Source organism: Chinchilla lanigera, unplaced genomic scaffold (assembly GCF_000276665.1).
Source record: "Chinchilla lanigera isolate Chin_1 unplaced genomic scaffold, ChiLan1.0 scaffold00167, whole genome shotgun sequence".
NCBI lineage: Eukaryota > Metazoa > Chordata > Mammalia > Rodentia > Chinchillidae > Chinchilla > Chinchilla lanigera.
The window spans coordinates 1,173,042-1,188,623 of NW_004955568.1; the positions used below are offsets into that span (position 1 = coordinate 1,173,042).

The 15,582-nt window shown below is 40.3% G+C and overlaps 1 protein-coding gene across 2 annotated transcripts in view; it reads right to left on the reverse strand.

Moving 5' to 3' along the window:
- The window catches only part of Chd1l (chromodomain helicase DNA binding protein 1-like), a 56,583-nt gene that overhangs the window by 40,448 nt on the left and 553 nt on the right, over positions 1-15,582 (reverse strand). Inside the window, exons 2-6 of one of the 2 annotated variants that reach the window (XM_005413466.2) lie at positions 10,224-10,336; positions 7,313-7,419; positions 5,773-5,887; positions 4,679-4,710; positions 1,614-1,695 (exon numbers count right to left, since the gene is read on the reverse strand). In XM_005413466.2, the coding sequence (XP_005413523.1) occupies positions 1,614-1,695; positions 4,679-4,710; positions 5,773-5,887; positions 7,313-7,419; positions 10,224-10,336 (449 nt within the window). The remainder of the gene's footprint in view (positions 1-1,613; positions 1,696-4,678; positions 4,711-5,772; positions 5,888-7,312; positions 7,420-10,223; positions 10,337-15,582) is intronic. The other variant, XM_005413468.2, reaches the window with a different exon arrangement.

Genomic DNA, 15,582 nt, shown 5'->3' on the forward strand with positions numbered 1-15,582 from the left:
AAAAAAAAAAAAAAAAAAAGAAACTAGGAATAGGACAATTTTATGGTGTGACTATGTCCTGTCCAAATTCCAGGTACTGCCAATGTGATAATCTTAAGAGATGGAGCCTTTAAAGTGATCAGACTGGGTACGATGGCACAAGCCTATAATCCACTACTCTGGGAGACTGAGGAAAGAGGACGGCAAGTTCAAGTTCCACCTGGAGAACTAAGCAACACCCTATCTCAAAATAATAAATAAAAAGGCCTAGAAGCCAGGTGTGGTGGCAAACACCTGTAATCCCAGCATTTGGGAAGGTGAGGCATAAGGATCACAAGTTTGAGGCCAGCCTGGGCTACACAGTTCAAGGCCAGCTTCAACTACATTGTGAGATTATGTCTCAAAGAGGGGGTGGGGAGTTTAGAAATGTATCTCACTGTGAAGGCCCTGGGCTCAATTCCCAGTACAGAAAAAAAAAAAAAAAAAATGAGGTGGCTAGCCTGTGGACTGTTCATTGTAAGTAGGATCAACTTTCAGGCCACTAAAATACAGAATTCAGACCTGAGATTTTCCTCCAAATGACCTCTAAATATAAGTGATTTATTATAGGAAGGGGAACACACTTCAAGGATCATCACAAAAATTAATATGCTTGGTTTCAGAAAGGAACAAGCCTTTACCAGATGAACAAGGGAGATAGTTCACATTCCATTCATTCCTCAGAAAATAGGGCAAATCTAACTGGAGTATTTCTCATCTACTTTGCCAGAATGATCCAAAAGATCAAAAGAAAAGAATGACAGCAGGTGGATCATAGTCAAAAATATTACAAAGATAAGCAAGAGAGACTGGATGTAATATTCAATGGTATGAAAGTGATCTCTTCATGACTCCATGTGAACTGTCAAGTTTAAACAGGTAAACTCGGGGAAGGTCATCATATGCCCAATATATCTGCTATTACAAACAGATGAAGTGTAATAAAAGTCATTTTTGTAAAGAAATACAGGACAATCAAAACAACTGAGATATTTTCAAAAATACAATGCATTTTACTGGAATAAGGCCTTATTCATTTCATAACCAGATTTTAGCAAACATTATCTCCTACAGAAAGGATGTAAGGAAGGAGAAGTTGGGTCATATTAAATACCACCTGGTTACTTAAAAATGTTATCATTATTGAAATCCGACTGAAAAAAAATATTTGGATTAAATTGTCTCTGTACAGGCCTAAACTAGTACTTCTTTTTAAAGAGGCAGCTACAAAAAAGAAGAGATGAAAAGATGGAAACACAGAGAATTTTTAAGACAATGAAAGAAACCACACTGTATGATACTACAATGGTGGATGCAAGCCATTACATATGTATCCAAACCCACAGAATGTACAATACTGAGTGAACCCCTAAACTATAGACATGAGGTGATGCGATGTGCTAGGGTTGGTTCATCAGTTGTAACAAATGTATCACTCTGGAGGAAGATGATGATAATGGAAAGATTATAACTATGTGAGCATAAGAAAACAAGGGAACTCTCTGCACCTTCATTAAATTTTGTTGTGAACCCAGAACTGCTCTATTAAAAAGGGAGGAGTGTCCATAAAAGCTATGACAACCATTGGAGCTTACCTCTGAAAGTGTCTTATGCAGCAGAGAGCTTTGGTTTTTCAATCTGTGAGCTTCATCCACAACAAGAACACTCCAAGAAAAGCTGTGAAAGAAAACCCAAGCTTTTAGCTTCTCTGACTCATACACATCTCGCAATCAAGTCTTATGACAAAATTGTGACTGTTGTTAGAAAAACTAGCAGTGAGCCATCTATTAGAAATGTCTACCGATCAGAGAGGGTGCTACATGCATAAGACAACATCTGGAGAAGGTAGTAAAAGGAATTTTTTTTCTCCAAGATGGGAAAGACACACATACAAAAAGGAAGAAGCCAGAGACAGAGGAGAAAGAAAACATTTGTAACATTGCACTCTGTGCCAGACACTGAGCTTGTAGTTTATGTGGTCCAAAAGCACATGGCAAAGGGGCTGGGGATTTAGCTCAGCGGCAAAAGCGCCTGCCTGGCAAGCGCAAGGTTGTGAGTTCGGTTCCCGGTACCGGAGAAAAAAAAAAAAAAAAGAGCACATGGCAAATACACATAACTGTGCCAACAAGGAGACCACAGCTCAAAAAGATTAAGTGACTTGTTCAAGGTCATTAAAGCAGAGCTGAAAAATCACAAGAAAAATCAGAGACAGTGAGGTCATAGTAGCAAAAGATATAGGTTTTTAAAATGGGGAAGTGGTAAACCAAATCAAGTACAGCGTTTCAGACATGTCAAGGAAAATGTATCTGTTGCATTTGTAAATTTAGAGCTCATGGGTATAGTGTGGTGGATTAGAACAGCAATTTCTCCAGAAGTTGCAGTCATAGCTAAATGTAGTAGTATATGCCTGTAAACCTCACACTCTGAGACGCTGAGGGAACAGGATCATTAGTTTGAGCCCAGCCTAGGCAACTTAATAAGACAGTCTCAAAATAAAAAAGGGCTGGAGATGTAGTTCTGTGAAAAGGCCCTGGTTGCAATCCCTAGTACAAGAGAAAGGGGAGGATTGGGGAGAGGAAGGGAGACCAGAGAAAGGGGAGGGGAGGGTAGAAGGAAGGAAGGAAGGGAAGCAGGAGGATAGGGAGGGAGATAGAAAAAGAGAAAGAGAGAGAGAATAGAAAGTGGGTCTAAAAAAAATCACTAAGACACTTTAAGGCTGGGATGTGGTTCAGTGGTACAATACTTGCTTAGTATGCCTGAAGACTTAAAAGAAAGAGACATCCTCCCTGGAGAGGAAGAAGTGGAAGGAACCCCGACTGTAAAAGGAAAGTCCAATGAGCTAACTCCTAATCCCTTCGATCAAAGATTTTACAAGTCTACTGTCCAAAATATTTCAATGCTTTCATATGATCATCATGTACCATCTTAACTGTCCATAACTGTCTGACTAAAGCAGAAATTATATTATATCTCCCTGCTATTTTCATAATGTACAACACAGTAATGGAAAACAGAACCTTAACAAATATGTTAAAAGAATGCATCTGTTTTGTTAGGATTAGTACTCTGGGTCAACATTACAAATGTTTCTCTGTTACTAAGGTTCTTAAATCCATCTAGAAATGCATTGAGAACAGGTTATCTAAGATAGATGCTGTTTCTGTAGAACAGTGTGACCCTCCAATTCTTCCAGACAGTTTACGAAGTTCTTCTAGTAAAGGTACAAGCTGAAAAAAAAAAAAAAAAAAAAAAAGAAGGTACAAGCTGGACTGCTGAGTTTGAATGTCTGCTTTACCATTTATTAACAAAGTAGCCTAGGCAGGTTACCTAATCTCTTATTTTTCTCATTTGTAAACTGTGTGCTAAGACCTGCCTACAAGGATTTTCATGAAATCTAATTTATAAAAAGTACTCAACAACATTTATGTCCCAGTTTTACTATCTTTTGAAACTTTCCACATATTGCATTGTACTGTGAATATCTATGTCCTTCTTATCCCTCTATTGGACTTCATGTCCTCTTAGGATAGTGCTATGATTTACTTTCCTAGAATTGCCAGTAACTCCTAGAACAGTCATTTCCAGTAAGACTTCATCAAGTGTTAAACAGGATGTTAAGAATTTTTAAAAGTGGCTGGAGAAATAGCTTAGTGGTAGAACACTTGCCTACCATGTGTAAGGCCCTGGGTTTGATCCCTAGCACCACAAAAATAAAATTTAAATAAATATATAGGCAGAATATATAGTCTTCTTAAGAAAAGCAAGATAATATGCTCACTTATATGAAACTAGTAAAACAAAATATTAGATGGAAGTCATAAAATCATCTACATCCTAGTCTTTAGTGCTTCAAAATGATGCAAGCATAGATCAGTCACAAGAACCTGGATGACAGAAAAAAATTTAAAATACTGATGAAGAACTTTGAAAACAATAATTTCTGAATATTAAAGATGCAGAATTCCCATCGAACTATATTACAACTACACAGGCTATGGAGAATGAAACCCCGCCAAAATATCTTCCTCTCTTATTTACCTAAAATCTAGTTCTTTAATTTTGATCATAGCTGTTATCATGGCATGACCATACAGTGCAATAACCCATTCCTATTAGGTAGTACTAGCAGTTAAATCTCAGGTTCTGGTACTTCAAGGGGTCAATACGAAGCCCCAAAATTAAGTAATTAGAAATGTATTTCAAATTTCCTTTTTAAAAAGTTAATTTTATAGTACTGATTACTACCGTACTTTCAGTTATCTCCAGTAAAGGGTTTAAATGACTCACCTCATATATTACAGTAAAAAGTTCTCAACAATAGTCCTGACGGGTGTCTACACAAATTGCAATGAAAACTGTCTAGTATCTACTAACCAAGCAAGTATTTTTCATTTCATGTCTCACAACAGCCATCCATGGTAAGAAATTTAATTATTCTCATTTTATAGCTGAAGAAGCTGAAGCTCATGGAGATTAAGTAACTAATCCAAGGATACACAGCTAAAGAGTAAGAGGCTAGAACACAGGAGGCTGCAATATCTGCCTATTCTTAGACAAAACTCAGAAAAGACGTACAAAAGAAGGCAGGAAAGCGGCACATGAAGGAGAGATGACTTTTGTAATATATCCCACAATTTCTAAAGTAGTACAACCGACTTACGATTTTAGAAATAGTGCATCTTTCAAGCAAATCTGAAAAATTAAGGAAGACATTAAAAAAGCTAGTACTGAGTACATCTTACTTGTTCAATAAGTTAAAAAAAGTTCTAAGCATTATTTTTATTTTTTCTTTGTTTCCTTCTTTTATCTCTTTTTTTTTTTTTTTTTGGATACAAGGTCTCACTAGGTAACCCAGGTTAGCCTCAAACTCATAATCCTCCTGCCTCAGCCTCTGGAGTACAGGATTACAGACATGAACCACCACACTCAGCTCCTAAGCATAATTTCTAGCATCACCTTACAAGTAGAAAGGAGGCATGATTAGGTAGAAAGTCTCACTTACAGTGACCCAGTCTTAGTTTAAAGATCAAGATTTTGTGTCCTCCACACTTATCCCCCAGTAGATTGGATGCTTCCATACACAAAACCATTTCCACCAGCCTGACTCCTCCTGTTCATTAATAAAGAGCAACTCAAGTGCTACCACCCTTCGAAGGCTTCCCCCTGGAGCCTAGGAAAGAAGGAAAGAAATCTAATTGAGGCACAATGATCCTTCACTTTTTTTTGGTCAGTGTTATGGTTTGTATCCTGATGTCCCCCCAAATCCCCATGCAGTCATGGGGTGGGCTTTTAGTTTTTGATTGATTTGTGGTCCAATGCTGGGATTATGGATGTGAGTGCTACACATACATATTGTATGCAGCCTGCATACAATATAAGGGAGGGAAAGAAGCTTGCTGCTGCACTCCTCCTCCCTTTTGCTCTTGTTGCTTTTGCTGTTTTCCGCCGCCATGAACTGTTGCCCTTTGTGCCACTCTGCTCGGGAGCCAGCTGATTATGGACTAAAACCTCCACAAACTGTAAGCTAAATAAACCTTTCCTTCTTTAATTCTGGGCATCAGGTATTTTGCCTCAGCAACAACAACAAAAAAGTAACCAAGACAGTCACAGTCCCTCTTTGAGTATATAATGAAGACAGACTCTGCTTTCAGAAAATGTGTACTTCCAAAAAAAGTTAAATACAATTTTAGTGGATTTGAAAACTTATAAAGGTCCCAGATTGGGAGTTTCTGGCACAGAGAAACAAATGAGTACCTCATAAGTAGTCAGCAGCACATGAAAGTGTGAGTCCTGTGTTAAGTCTTGCTGAAGGTGGGCCCTTTCCTCCTTGTCACCTGCATATGTTACACAGGAAAGACCTGGAGCACATCTGAATCCAAAGAAAAGAGGCAGATAAACCCAAATGCCTGAGCCGTGGGATAGGGTATGCCTATCTGGAAACATGAAGACCTCTTAGAGCCTTTGGACAGTTAAGCTGATTGCTGGACTGTCAATTTAGTTGACTTTGGGTTTCACCTAGAGGGTTGGAAGACCACACTTATGTGCATGTCTAGGTAGGCCCCAGAGGCCTGATCTCTGATACTGTATCTGAGTCTTCACCCCTTCCTCTTATTCCCTTGCTCTGCTTCCTGTTTCCAGATGCCATGAGGTGAGCAGCTTTCCTCTGCCACGCCCTTCCAACATGATGTTCTTGCCTTGGAGCCAGCAGGTTGTGAACCAAAACTTCTGACACCATAAGACAAGTGAAATCTCTCCTTTAAATTGTGGGTGTCAGACCAGCCATGGTGGCACATGTCTGTAATCCCAGCACTCAGGAGGCTGAGGCAGGAGGTTCACTGTGAGTTCGAGACCAGCCTGGGCTACAGAGTGAGCTCAAGGCCAGCTTGAACTGCACAGCAAGACCCTGTCTCAAAAAGACAAAAAAAAAAAAAAAATGAATAAATTGTGGGTGCCAGGTACTTTGTCCCAGCAAGGGGAAGCTTACTAATATAACCCTGTACCTAGAGTCCTGAAGCTTTAAACCTTATCTATAGGAATGGTTAAACCTCAGGGTAATGTCCTGTGTAAGAGGGGCCAAGTCTAACAGGGTCTTGTGCTGACTCTGAAAGTAAAACTATCTTTTCCATGTTACTTCCTATGTAACTACAAGGTAAAGGATGGTTTGTTTCTCCTTTAGTTCAGCAAAATTTTAAAAAATGAGCAGTGACTGTGAACTGCCAGGTAACAGTAAGATCAAATGGGCCCTCGCCCTATCAGATTCTCAGTGTGTACTTACATCGCTTCAGTTCAGAGCTTTGCAATGATGAACTTATTCATTATGGCAAAGTGCTTTTTTAATCCTATTTTATATATCATCCAGAAAAATATCTTAACCAACATAAACAATAAAATTTCAGCCACATCTGCTTCTGTACCTGTTATGGTTTATGTCTGGACGTCCCCCCAAAGCCTCATGCAGTTGTAGCGTGGGCTTCTAGGGTTTTTTGATTGATCCATGGTCCAAGGTTGGAATTATGGATGGGAGCACTACACCTGCTCTGGGGTGGGTAGTTTGCATATAATATAAGGGAGGGAAAGAGGCTGCTTGCCACTGTTCCTCCCTTTTACTCTCGTTGCTCTGCTGTTTTCCACCACCATGAACTGTTGCCCTCTGCCATGTGCCACTCTGCCTTGGAGCCAGCAGATTATGGACTGAAAACTCCACGAACTGTGAGCTAAATAAACTTTTCCTTCCTTAATTTTGGGTGTCAGGTATTCTGTCTCAGCAATGAGAGAAAAGTAATTAAGACAGTACCTCTGCATCTCTTCTTTCCAGTTGCTCAGAACAGACAAGGGACAAAGAATCAGAAATGGTCCTTCATCATTTAATCTTCCTGCCAAGTAAATGAAGAGAGCAATAGCCTGGAACACAGAAGAAGACAGTTTTGATCAGATTTCCCCATAAGAAACAACCATAAAGCTCCCACAGCTGTAGGGAACACAAAACTCTTATTTATGACTCACTTTACAAAATATATACAATCTTCTACACATTAGGAAAGTAACCCATTCCTAGAGTGAAATCATGTAAACCTCAGTAAATTTGCCAAAGGAATTTATGTTCGTAAATTATTTCAGTAGCTAACAATGAGGCTCAATATTCACATAATTGAGTCTTTAATGCAAAGAGAAAAGGAAAAATAGAAATCAATGAAAACAAAACATTTGATGAATAAGATCAGGAATACTCTAAAACCAAAGCCAGGAATGTCATGACAGGGCTGTAAAAATGACCGAAAAAGGGACCCAAAAATGACCCTGCTGCTTGCTGGGCTCATCATTTCAGGGTATTTTTTTCCCTTCTTATATTCTTCCCTCCACAATTTCCTCCCTCCTTCTCCTACTATTTTTCTCCCTCCCACGTGTACATGTGAATCACCTTAGCACTAAACTGAGCTAAGCTCTTGCTAAATAATGGTGAACAAAAACAAACTCCCTGCTTGCCTGGAGCACACATTCAAACAGAAAAAACAGACAATAAATTATCCTCATAAGCCGGAGTAAGGATGTGAAATGAATCTTTGTAAAGCCGAGTGAGCATACTTCAGGAGATGCCACATACACTTATGACTTGAAAACTGCTGTGACATACAGGAAAAATAATACTTTCTGTAAAACAAAAATGTGTGAGAAGCTTCCATCCCCAAATGCTGAGCTATTTCTATGAAAAATCTATCCTAAGATATAATTCAAACTATTGAGAAAGCTGTATGCCCAAAGGTGTTCATATCAAGATTAGTTTAAATATCCCAAAAAAGGGAAAAACTCACCATTCTGCTTCTGTAGACATTTAAGTAAAAATAGTAAGTTCCATTGATGGAATATTATGTAGTCAGTTAAAAATGATTGTGAAGAACAAATAAAATGTAAAATTATAACGGCAGTGTTAGATTAAAAAACACAAAGTATGTGAACTATACAGGCACTATAGTTTCAACCATGTAAAACACACATTGCTACTTATGGCTGTGGCTACAGTGCTATGATTAATTCTTTAAATAAGATTATATTAATTTTATAAAGGAAGGAATTTTCTCTTTAAATTATCTATAGCTTCCCAGCAAAAACTATGCCTAAAGTAACCCCCCAAAAAGCAATCTAACTGGAGTAAAAACATTCTGCTTAGTTTTCCCTGAGGAGCCACTTTAGAAGAGGTTTATCTTTTATTACCATAAACCAGATTTGTTTGCAAAACAATCTGAAGTCACTAGTGAATTCTACCAAACATTTAAGGAAGAAATGGTACCAATTCTACATATGCTTTGCCAGAAAGCTGAACAGGGAACACTTCTCAACACATTTTGAGGCCAGCTTTAACTCAATATTAAAGTCAGACAAAAATACTTTAGGAAAGAAATCACTGCTCAGTATTGTTTATGATATAGATGCAAAAATTCTGAACAAACTTTTAGTAAAACAAATGTGGAGGGGGTATATTTTTACAGATTTGTTTTGTTTTGAGACAGAGTCTCACTATGTAGTGCAGGCTAGCCTCAAACTCATACGATCCTTAGGCTTCAGTCTGCTAGGACTACAGGTGTGAGCTATCAAATCTGGTGTTTCTAGGAATTTTTAAAGGAGACCTAGAAAGGCAAAGGACAAGTGGAATTTGCTGGCTCTGAACAAAGTGAACAGGATAATGCTAATGACTGATGCAAAGGAGAGTGCAGGAAGGGGCCCCTGATGGGTCCAAGAGCCTCTTAGCTGAGCTCCCACAGAAATCTAGAAAACTGATCTTTGATCTAATTCCACAGTTCTCAGTTCAGGAATGTACTAAGGACAGACAGATTAGCCTGAGAAAGTGAGGTGTGAAAAAAAAAAAGAAAATGAGGCGTGATAAGTGAAGTATCTCAGAGAACGCTCTTCAGAGGTCACATTGTATTCTGAATAACTCTAGTCAGACTAGCCTATATGCAGACTGCTCCAGCTTAAAATTTATGGACATAAGGTGAGCCTTACAGGAGACAGCTGAGCTGACAGTTGTTTTGCTTTGTTCTGCATATAGGCTAGTCTACGTGTTCGAGACTGCCCGCTCAATGTGCTTGCTTGAGTTGTCTGGCTATGCACCCTTCTGCAGAAGCAAAGTTTGCCTTGCTAAGGAACTGTCAAAAGTTTTGTCCTGTTTGCAACACCAGAGAATTCATGCCCAACACCCGCAAGCAAGGAAAGGAAACTAGGACATTAATATTATAAGCAATCCCATTAACTACATAAAGTTTTGCTAAAGAGGTCAGGGTCAGTTTGATTCCTGGACAGGAATACTTATTTTACACAGAGAAAAGTATTGTCTCTGGGCCAATTAATTGCATTTTTAACTCAGGAATGTCTTCTCACAGATACATATCAAAGGCCAGATAAGACAGTGGTAGTGACAAAATTCAAAACCATCCCCCCAACTACAAAAATCAACTCTAAGGTTCTGACATATTAAATGTTTGGGCATTTCACAACCTACTATAAAAATACACATTGCAGCTATCATCTAAAGATGATGATGGGGCTGGGGATTTAGCTCAGCAGCACAGCACCTGCTTGGCAAGCGTGAGGTCGTGAGTTCGATTCCTGATACCGGAAAAAAACAAACAAATAAATAAATAAATAAAGATGATGATGAGTTGTGAGGAGATATTTCAGGGCAGGGAACAGTGCACATTCTAGTAACATACCTGGCAGGTCTTACCCAGGCCCATCTCATCTCCCAGGATGCAGCCATTTTGACACTGGAAGCACTGGGCTAGCCAGTTGACTCCCTCCAGTTGATAAGGACGTAAGTGAATCCCTACAAATAGAAAACAGAGCAAATCCAAAGAGTAGACATTTTAGCACATAGGCTAAGTTCTAAGACTTAATGATAAACAACAACAAGTGGACTGTACATGTGCCTGCTTAATCACCCCATCTAAATTTGCCAAACACACTAAAGGAAAAAAGGAGATGATTACACTAACTCATGCTTCAGCAGAGAGAAGCAGTGCTGGAAATGATGCTTCACAATGGCTGTTTAACAGCATACAAGGATGGCAAGAAATTCATTTCAAATGTAATTACCTATCAAAAGTAAATCACAGGCAAAATAGTTGCCCTCATAAAGATGTGTCCAAGTCCTGATTCCAGAATCAGTAAAAATGTTATCTTACATGGTACCAAGGACTCTGCAGATATAATCAAGGTTAAGGGCCTTGAGATGGGAGATTATCCTGAATTATCCAAGTGGGCCCATCTAATCATATGCATCTTTGGAACAGAAACTTCAGCAGCTGTGATTAGAGAGGACTACAGCGAAAGGACCCAAGGTGCACTGCTGCTGGCCTCAAAGACTGAGGAAATCGCATCAGTAACACCTCATTCTAGAATGAACACTAGTGTAAGATTCAGGCAGTAATGAAGCTAAATCCTAAATTGACTTGTGGTCGTGGATCTTTTAACATAGAAAGACTGTTATAGGGCTTTGAGCAGTGATTAAGCCTGCTCAAAAGGTAGTTTGGAACTAACAATATAGCTAGTAATGCATGAAGCTATGAGAGTGAAAGCATGAAGCAGTGGAGACCCCAGGAAGCTAGAGATATGAGGAAGGAAGAACATCTGTTGGAAAAAGCTGCAGGTAGCAAATAGGGCAAGCCCATGAGAGATGCGATGTGGGCTACAGCTGGCAAGGCTGTAAGTCGGGCTGCCCACAGCCTTTGCAGTTCACATCTTACTACCAGGTGCCAGACATGGACTACAGGACTACACAGTTTGCCCTGCTGAGTTCCTTCTGCTTTGGTCCGATTCCTTTCTATGCCTCCATTCCTCCCTTTTGGAATGGGATTGTTTACTCTGTGCCACTGCATGTTGAAAATACTCAACTTTCTTTTTTATTTTTATATGGGATCAAAGCTAAGAATTTGCCTTCAGTCTCAAAAGAAGACTTTGAATTTGACTTCTGAGTAATGCTGCTGGAACTGTTAAGATTTTGGCCATTCTTGGAGATGGGCTGAACACATTCTGCACAGTGAGAGGATGAACAACAGTCCTTTGGGGGTCAGGGGCAGACACTATGGTTTATCCAAAATGTCACCCAAAAGGTTCATGTGTTCAGTGGTGAAGTTTTAGGAAAGTGATTAGTCATGAGGGCACTAATCTAATCGATGGATCAATCCACTGATGAGTTCATAACCGAACAGACTATTAGGATGTGAGGCCCATTTGGGGTTATGCCTTTGGAGGGTGTTGCTCTTTCTTTTTCTCTCCCTGTGCCTGTCTCTATCTCTGTTTCCCGGCTATGATACTTTGAACAATTTACCTCTACCATGACCCTTTGCATGATGTTTCTGCCTTGGAAGCAGCTGACCATGGACTGAAACCTCTGAAAACATGATCCAAACTAAACCTCTTTTTCTTTAAGTTGCGGGTGTCAGGTATGTTGTCCCAGTAACAGAAAGATAACTAATATATGGACTTAACTCTAGGCAGGTGCAGTGGCACACACCTGTAATCCCAGAACTGTAGGAAGCTGAGGTAAGAGGATCCACATTCAAGTCCTCCTTAGGCTACTTGGTGAGGCCCTGTCTCAAAAAAAACTAAGAAGTGCTGGGAATGTAGCTTAGTGGTAGAGTGCCCCTGAATTTGACCTCTAGTACCACACACATACACACACACACACACACACACACACATATATATATATATATATACACACACACACACACAGACTCCCTCAGCCCCCAACCTGCTTGCCAGCAGAAGTAGAAACTGTACTCTCTGCGGGGAACTCAGCTCAGTATCATGTTGTCATGGCAAGCACAGGAAAGGAGGTTAAGACAGGACAAGGCATTTTGCAGGTCCTGGGGACATCTGGAAACACCCAAAAATTTACATCAGACACTTCAAGGACTCTGCCCACTGAGGTGCAAAGATTGCCAGAAAGCTTTGACCAAAGATGCTTATTGAGATCTTCTCGCCCAGTGTCCCCTGCCTTTTTCTTTCCATCCTTATAAAAGGGAAACACTTCTCTCTGATTGGGGCAGACGGGCTTATCGCACTCTCTGCCTGCCTGCACCCGGACACAATAAATTCCACACCATGTTGCCTTTACACAAGCCTGTGTGGTCTTTGCTGGTGCCCCCTGCCCCCACATGTTACATATGTTATACATCTATCTAGGAGGAAGCAATGCATTGTTACACCTAACACCCCAAATAATCTTACTATCTACAATAGGAAAAACTGACCGCACGTGGTGGCCTATGCCTGTAATTCCAGCCCTCGGAAGGGTGAGGCAGGAGGACTGCCCTGAGTTCAAGGTCAGCTTGGGATATACAGTGAGTTCAAAGCTAGCCTGAACTACATAGCAAGACCCTGTCTCTAAATATATATATGGAAAAATTAGTTAATTGATGAATTTTAGCCAAAATTTAATTTTTACAAACCATATTTCTGAGGAAAATCCTAATCTCTCTCAAAACCCTACAATGAAAAAACAAAAACAATTCCATTTAAAAATGAGCAAGAAACACAAAGAGCTTATGTATATCAAAGAGATTTTAATATCATTAGCCAATGGGGAAATTTGTTAAAGCTACAGTGAGATACCATTACACACATATTATCCAAACACTGGAAGGTTTAAGAAACTGGATCACTCGCCAGGTGTGGTGGTGCACGCTAGCAGGATGATCATTCCAAGTTCGAGGCCAGCCTTGGCTACAAAGTGAGCTCAAGGCCAGCCTGAACTACATACTGAGACCCTGTCTCAAAAAGACACTGGATCACACATACATTGCAGGTAGGACTGTGAAATGGTACAGCAACTCTAACAATAGTCTGGCAGTTTCTTTAAAAATTAAACATACAACTACCATTTGACACATTTATCCCAGAGAAATGAAGGTTTATTTTCACACAAAACATGTATATATAAGCTTACAAACGTCTGTTTCTTTTTTCTTTTATCTTTTGGCGATAGCCAAAAACTACAAACAGCCCACACATTCTCAGAAGATGAATGATAAACTATTGTACATTCACACCGTGGAGGGGGAGGGGATGAGGAGGAGGATGGAGGATGGAGGATGGAGGAGGGGCAGGGGAAGGGGAGGAGGGGGAGGAGGAGGAAGAGGAGGAAGAAGAGGAGGAAGAGGAGAAGAAACTATTGATATAGGCAACAACCTGGATGAATCCCCAGAGAATTATGGGCTAAGTGAAAAACTTCAACCCCTAAAGGTTACATACCATGTGATATAAGTTACACATCGTTTTCAAAAATGACAAAACTGTAAAAACAGCAAAGATGGGTAGTCTTCAGGGGTTAAGGAAATGATAGGGCAGAAGACGAGTGTAGCTATCAAAAGGCAACTGGAGAGATCCTAGTAGTGATGGAAATGTTTTGGATCTTCACTGTATCAGTGTCAACACTGGAACTGTGAACCTACTACAGTTTTACAAGATGTTACCATTCTGCCATTGAAAAAATTGACTAGAAGCTATATAGATCCCTCTGTATTATTTCTTATAACTGCATGTGAATCCATAATTGTATAATAAAAAGTTTAATTTTAATAATGATATGAAATTATATCCACAAAGTTAACAACTTAACACTTCAGAGTCAACTGCAAAAAAAAGAATTACCTTAGATAGGATTTAACATAAGGAATTAGGTCATCACAAAATTATTGAAAGGGGTGGAGAATTATACTCCAGGTTTAGCTTCACCAACAACTGCTGAATCTGTATCACAGAACTGGCCCACCAAGGGGCCCACATCACACACACACACCAATGACCAATAGGAGAGGAACATGTTAACAGTTAATAGGATTGAGATTAAAATTTCTTTTTTTTTTAACTCAAAGGCTATTTCCTCAAATGTTTTACAGAGAACACATATTCTGTAATAAAGAAAAAATCAGTACGGGTTTTTTCATAAAATCGAAAAAACAGATATGCAGAACATTATTTTGACAAATAGGAACAGAAATCACAAGTTAGAATAATCAGTAGTTATTCCTTCGGCTACTTCTACTTTGCTTCCCACTTTCCTGTCACTACCAGTTCATAAACACATTTTCCTCTCTAAGTTTCCAATACAGTATTCTTGTATATTTACACACTCTATCCTATCCACTCAAGCCTGCAATCTCTTGTCCACTCGTTTCAATAAACTACACAAGTCCACATGTTGGTTTCCTATTACGTGCCGCTGAACATCAGTGTGCACACCGTGCTGAGACCTGTCTCTCACACGTTTATGCAGCAACCATTCCAAGGCAACGAAACAAGCGACACATCAACATAGGCACTTGAAGCCAGGTGTGGTGGCCCAGGCTTATAATCCCAGCAAAAAGGAAGCTGAAGCACTCGGCACTCAAGGCCTGTCCGAACTACATACAAAAAAGTACACTTTAGCCAAGATATGTCAAAATCAAAGGCTGGTCCACATTTTCATACTCGCACTGAATACATACGCCTTCAGACACACACACACTCCTCGGTACCCAGGGACGGGAGATGCGACAGGCGTCTCCCACCTGCACCGTCCCCACTCGCCGGCCCCTCTCCCACGCGGACCCCGCAGCCCTGCCGCCCCTCGAGAGTACCCAAACCTCAGGCTGTCGTGCGTTTACCACTCAGCATGAGCTAGATGAGTAACTGCTTATACGTTTTTTAAAAGTTATGTATACATCCCCTTTTACTGTTTGCATTACTTTTTATTTTAAAGAGAATAATAATTTAAAAAACAAAAAAAAAGAATACCAAAATATCAACAACAGAGACAACTCGCATATATTTTTAAAAGCACTCCTTCGCCAGCCGAGAAGCTCTGGGGTACAGCCCGTACTCCGTTTGCTCGTCTCTACCAAGGCCCCGGCACGCTCTCAGCGACGTTCCGATGAAATCACGGACCACGACCGTACCGCGGCTGCGGTGCCATGGGCGGTTCTGCAGCGGAGTGCGCGGCTCCGCAGAGCCCCAAGCGCCGGTGCGGACGGACGGCGGCCGCACGGGGTCAGAGACGGCGGGAGGGGGGCAGCCGGCGGGCCGCGC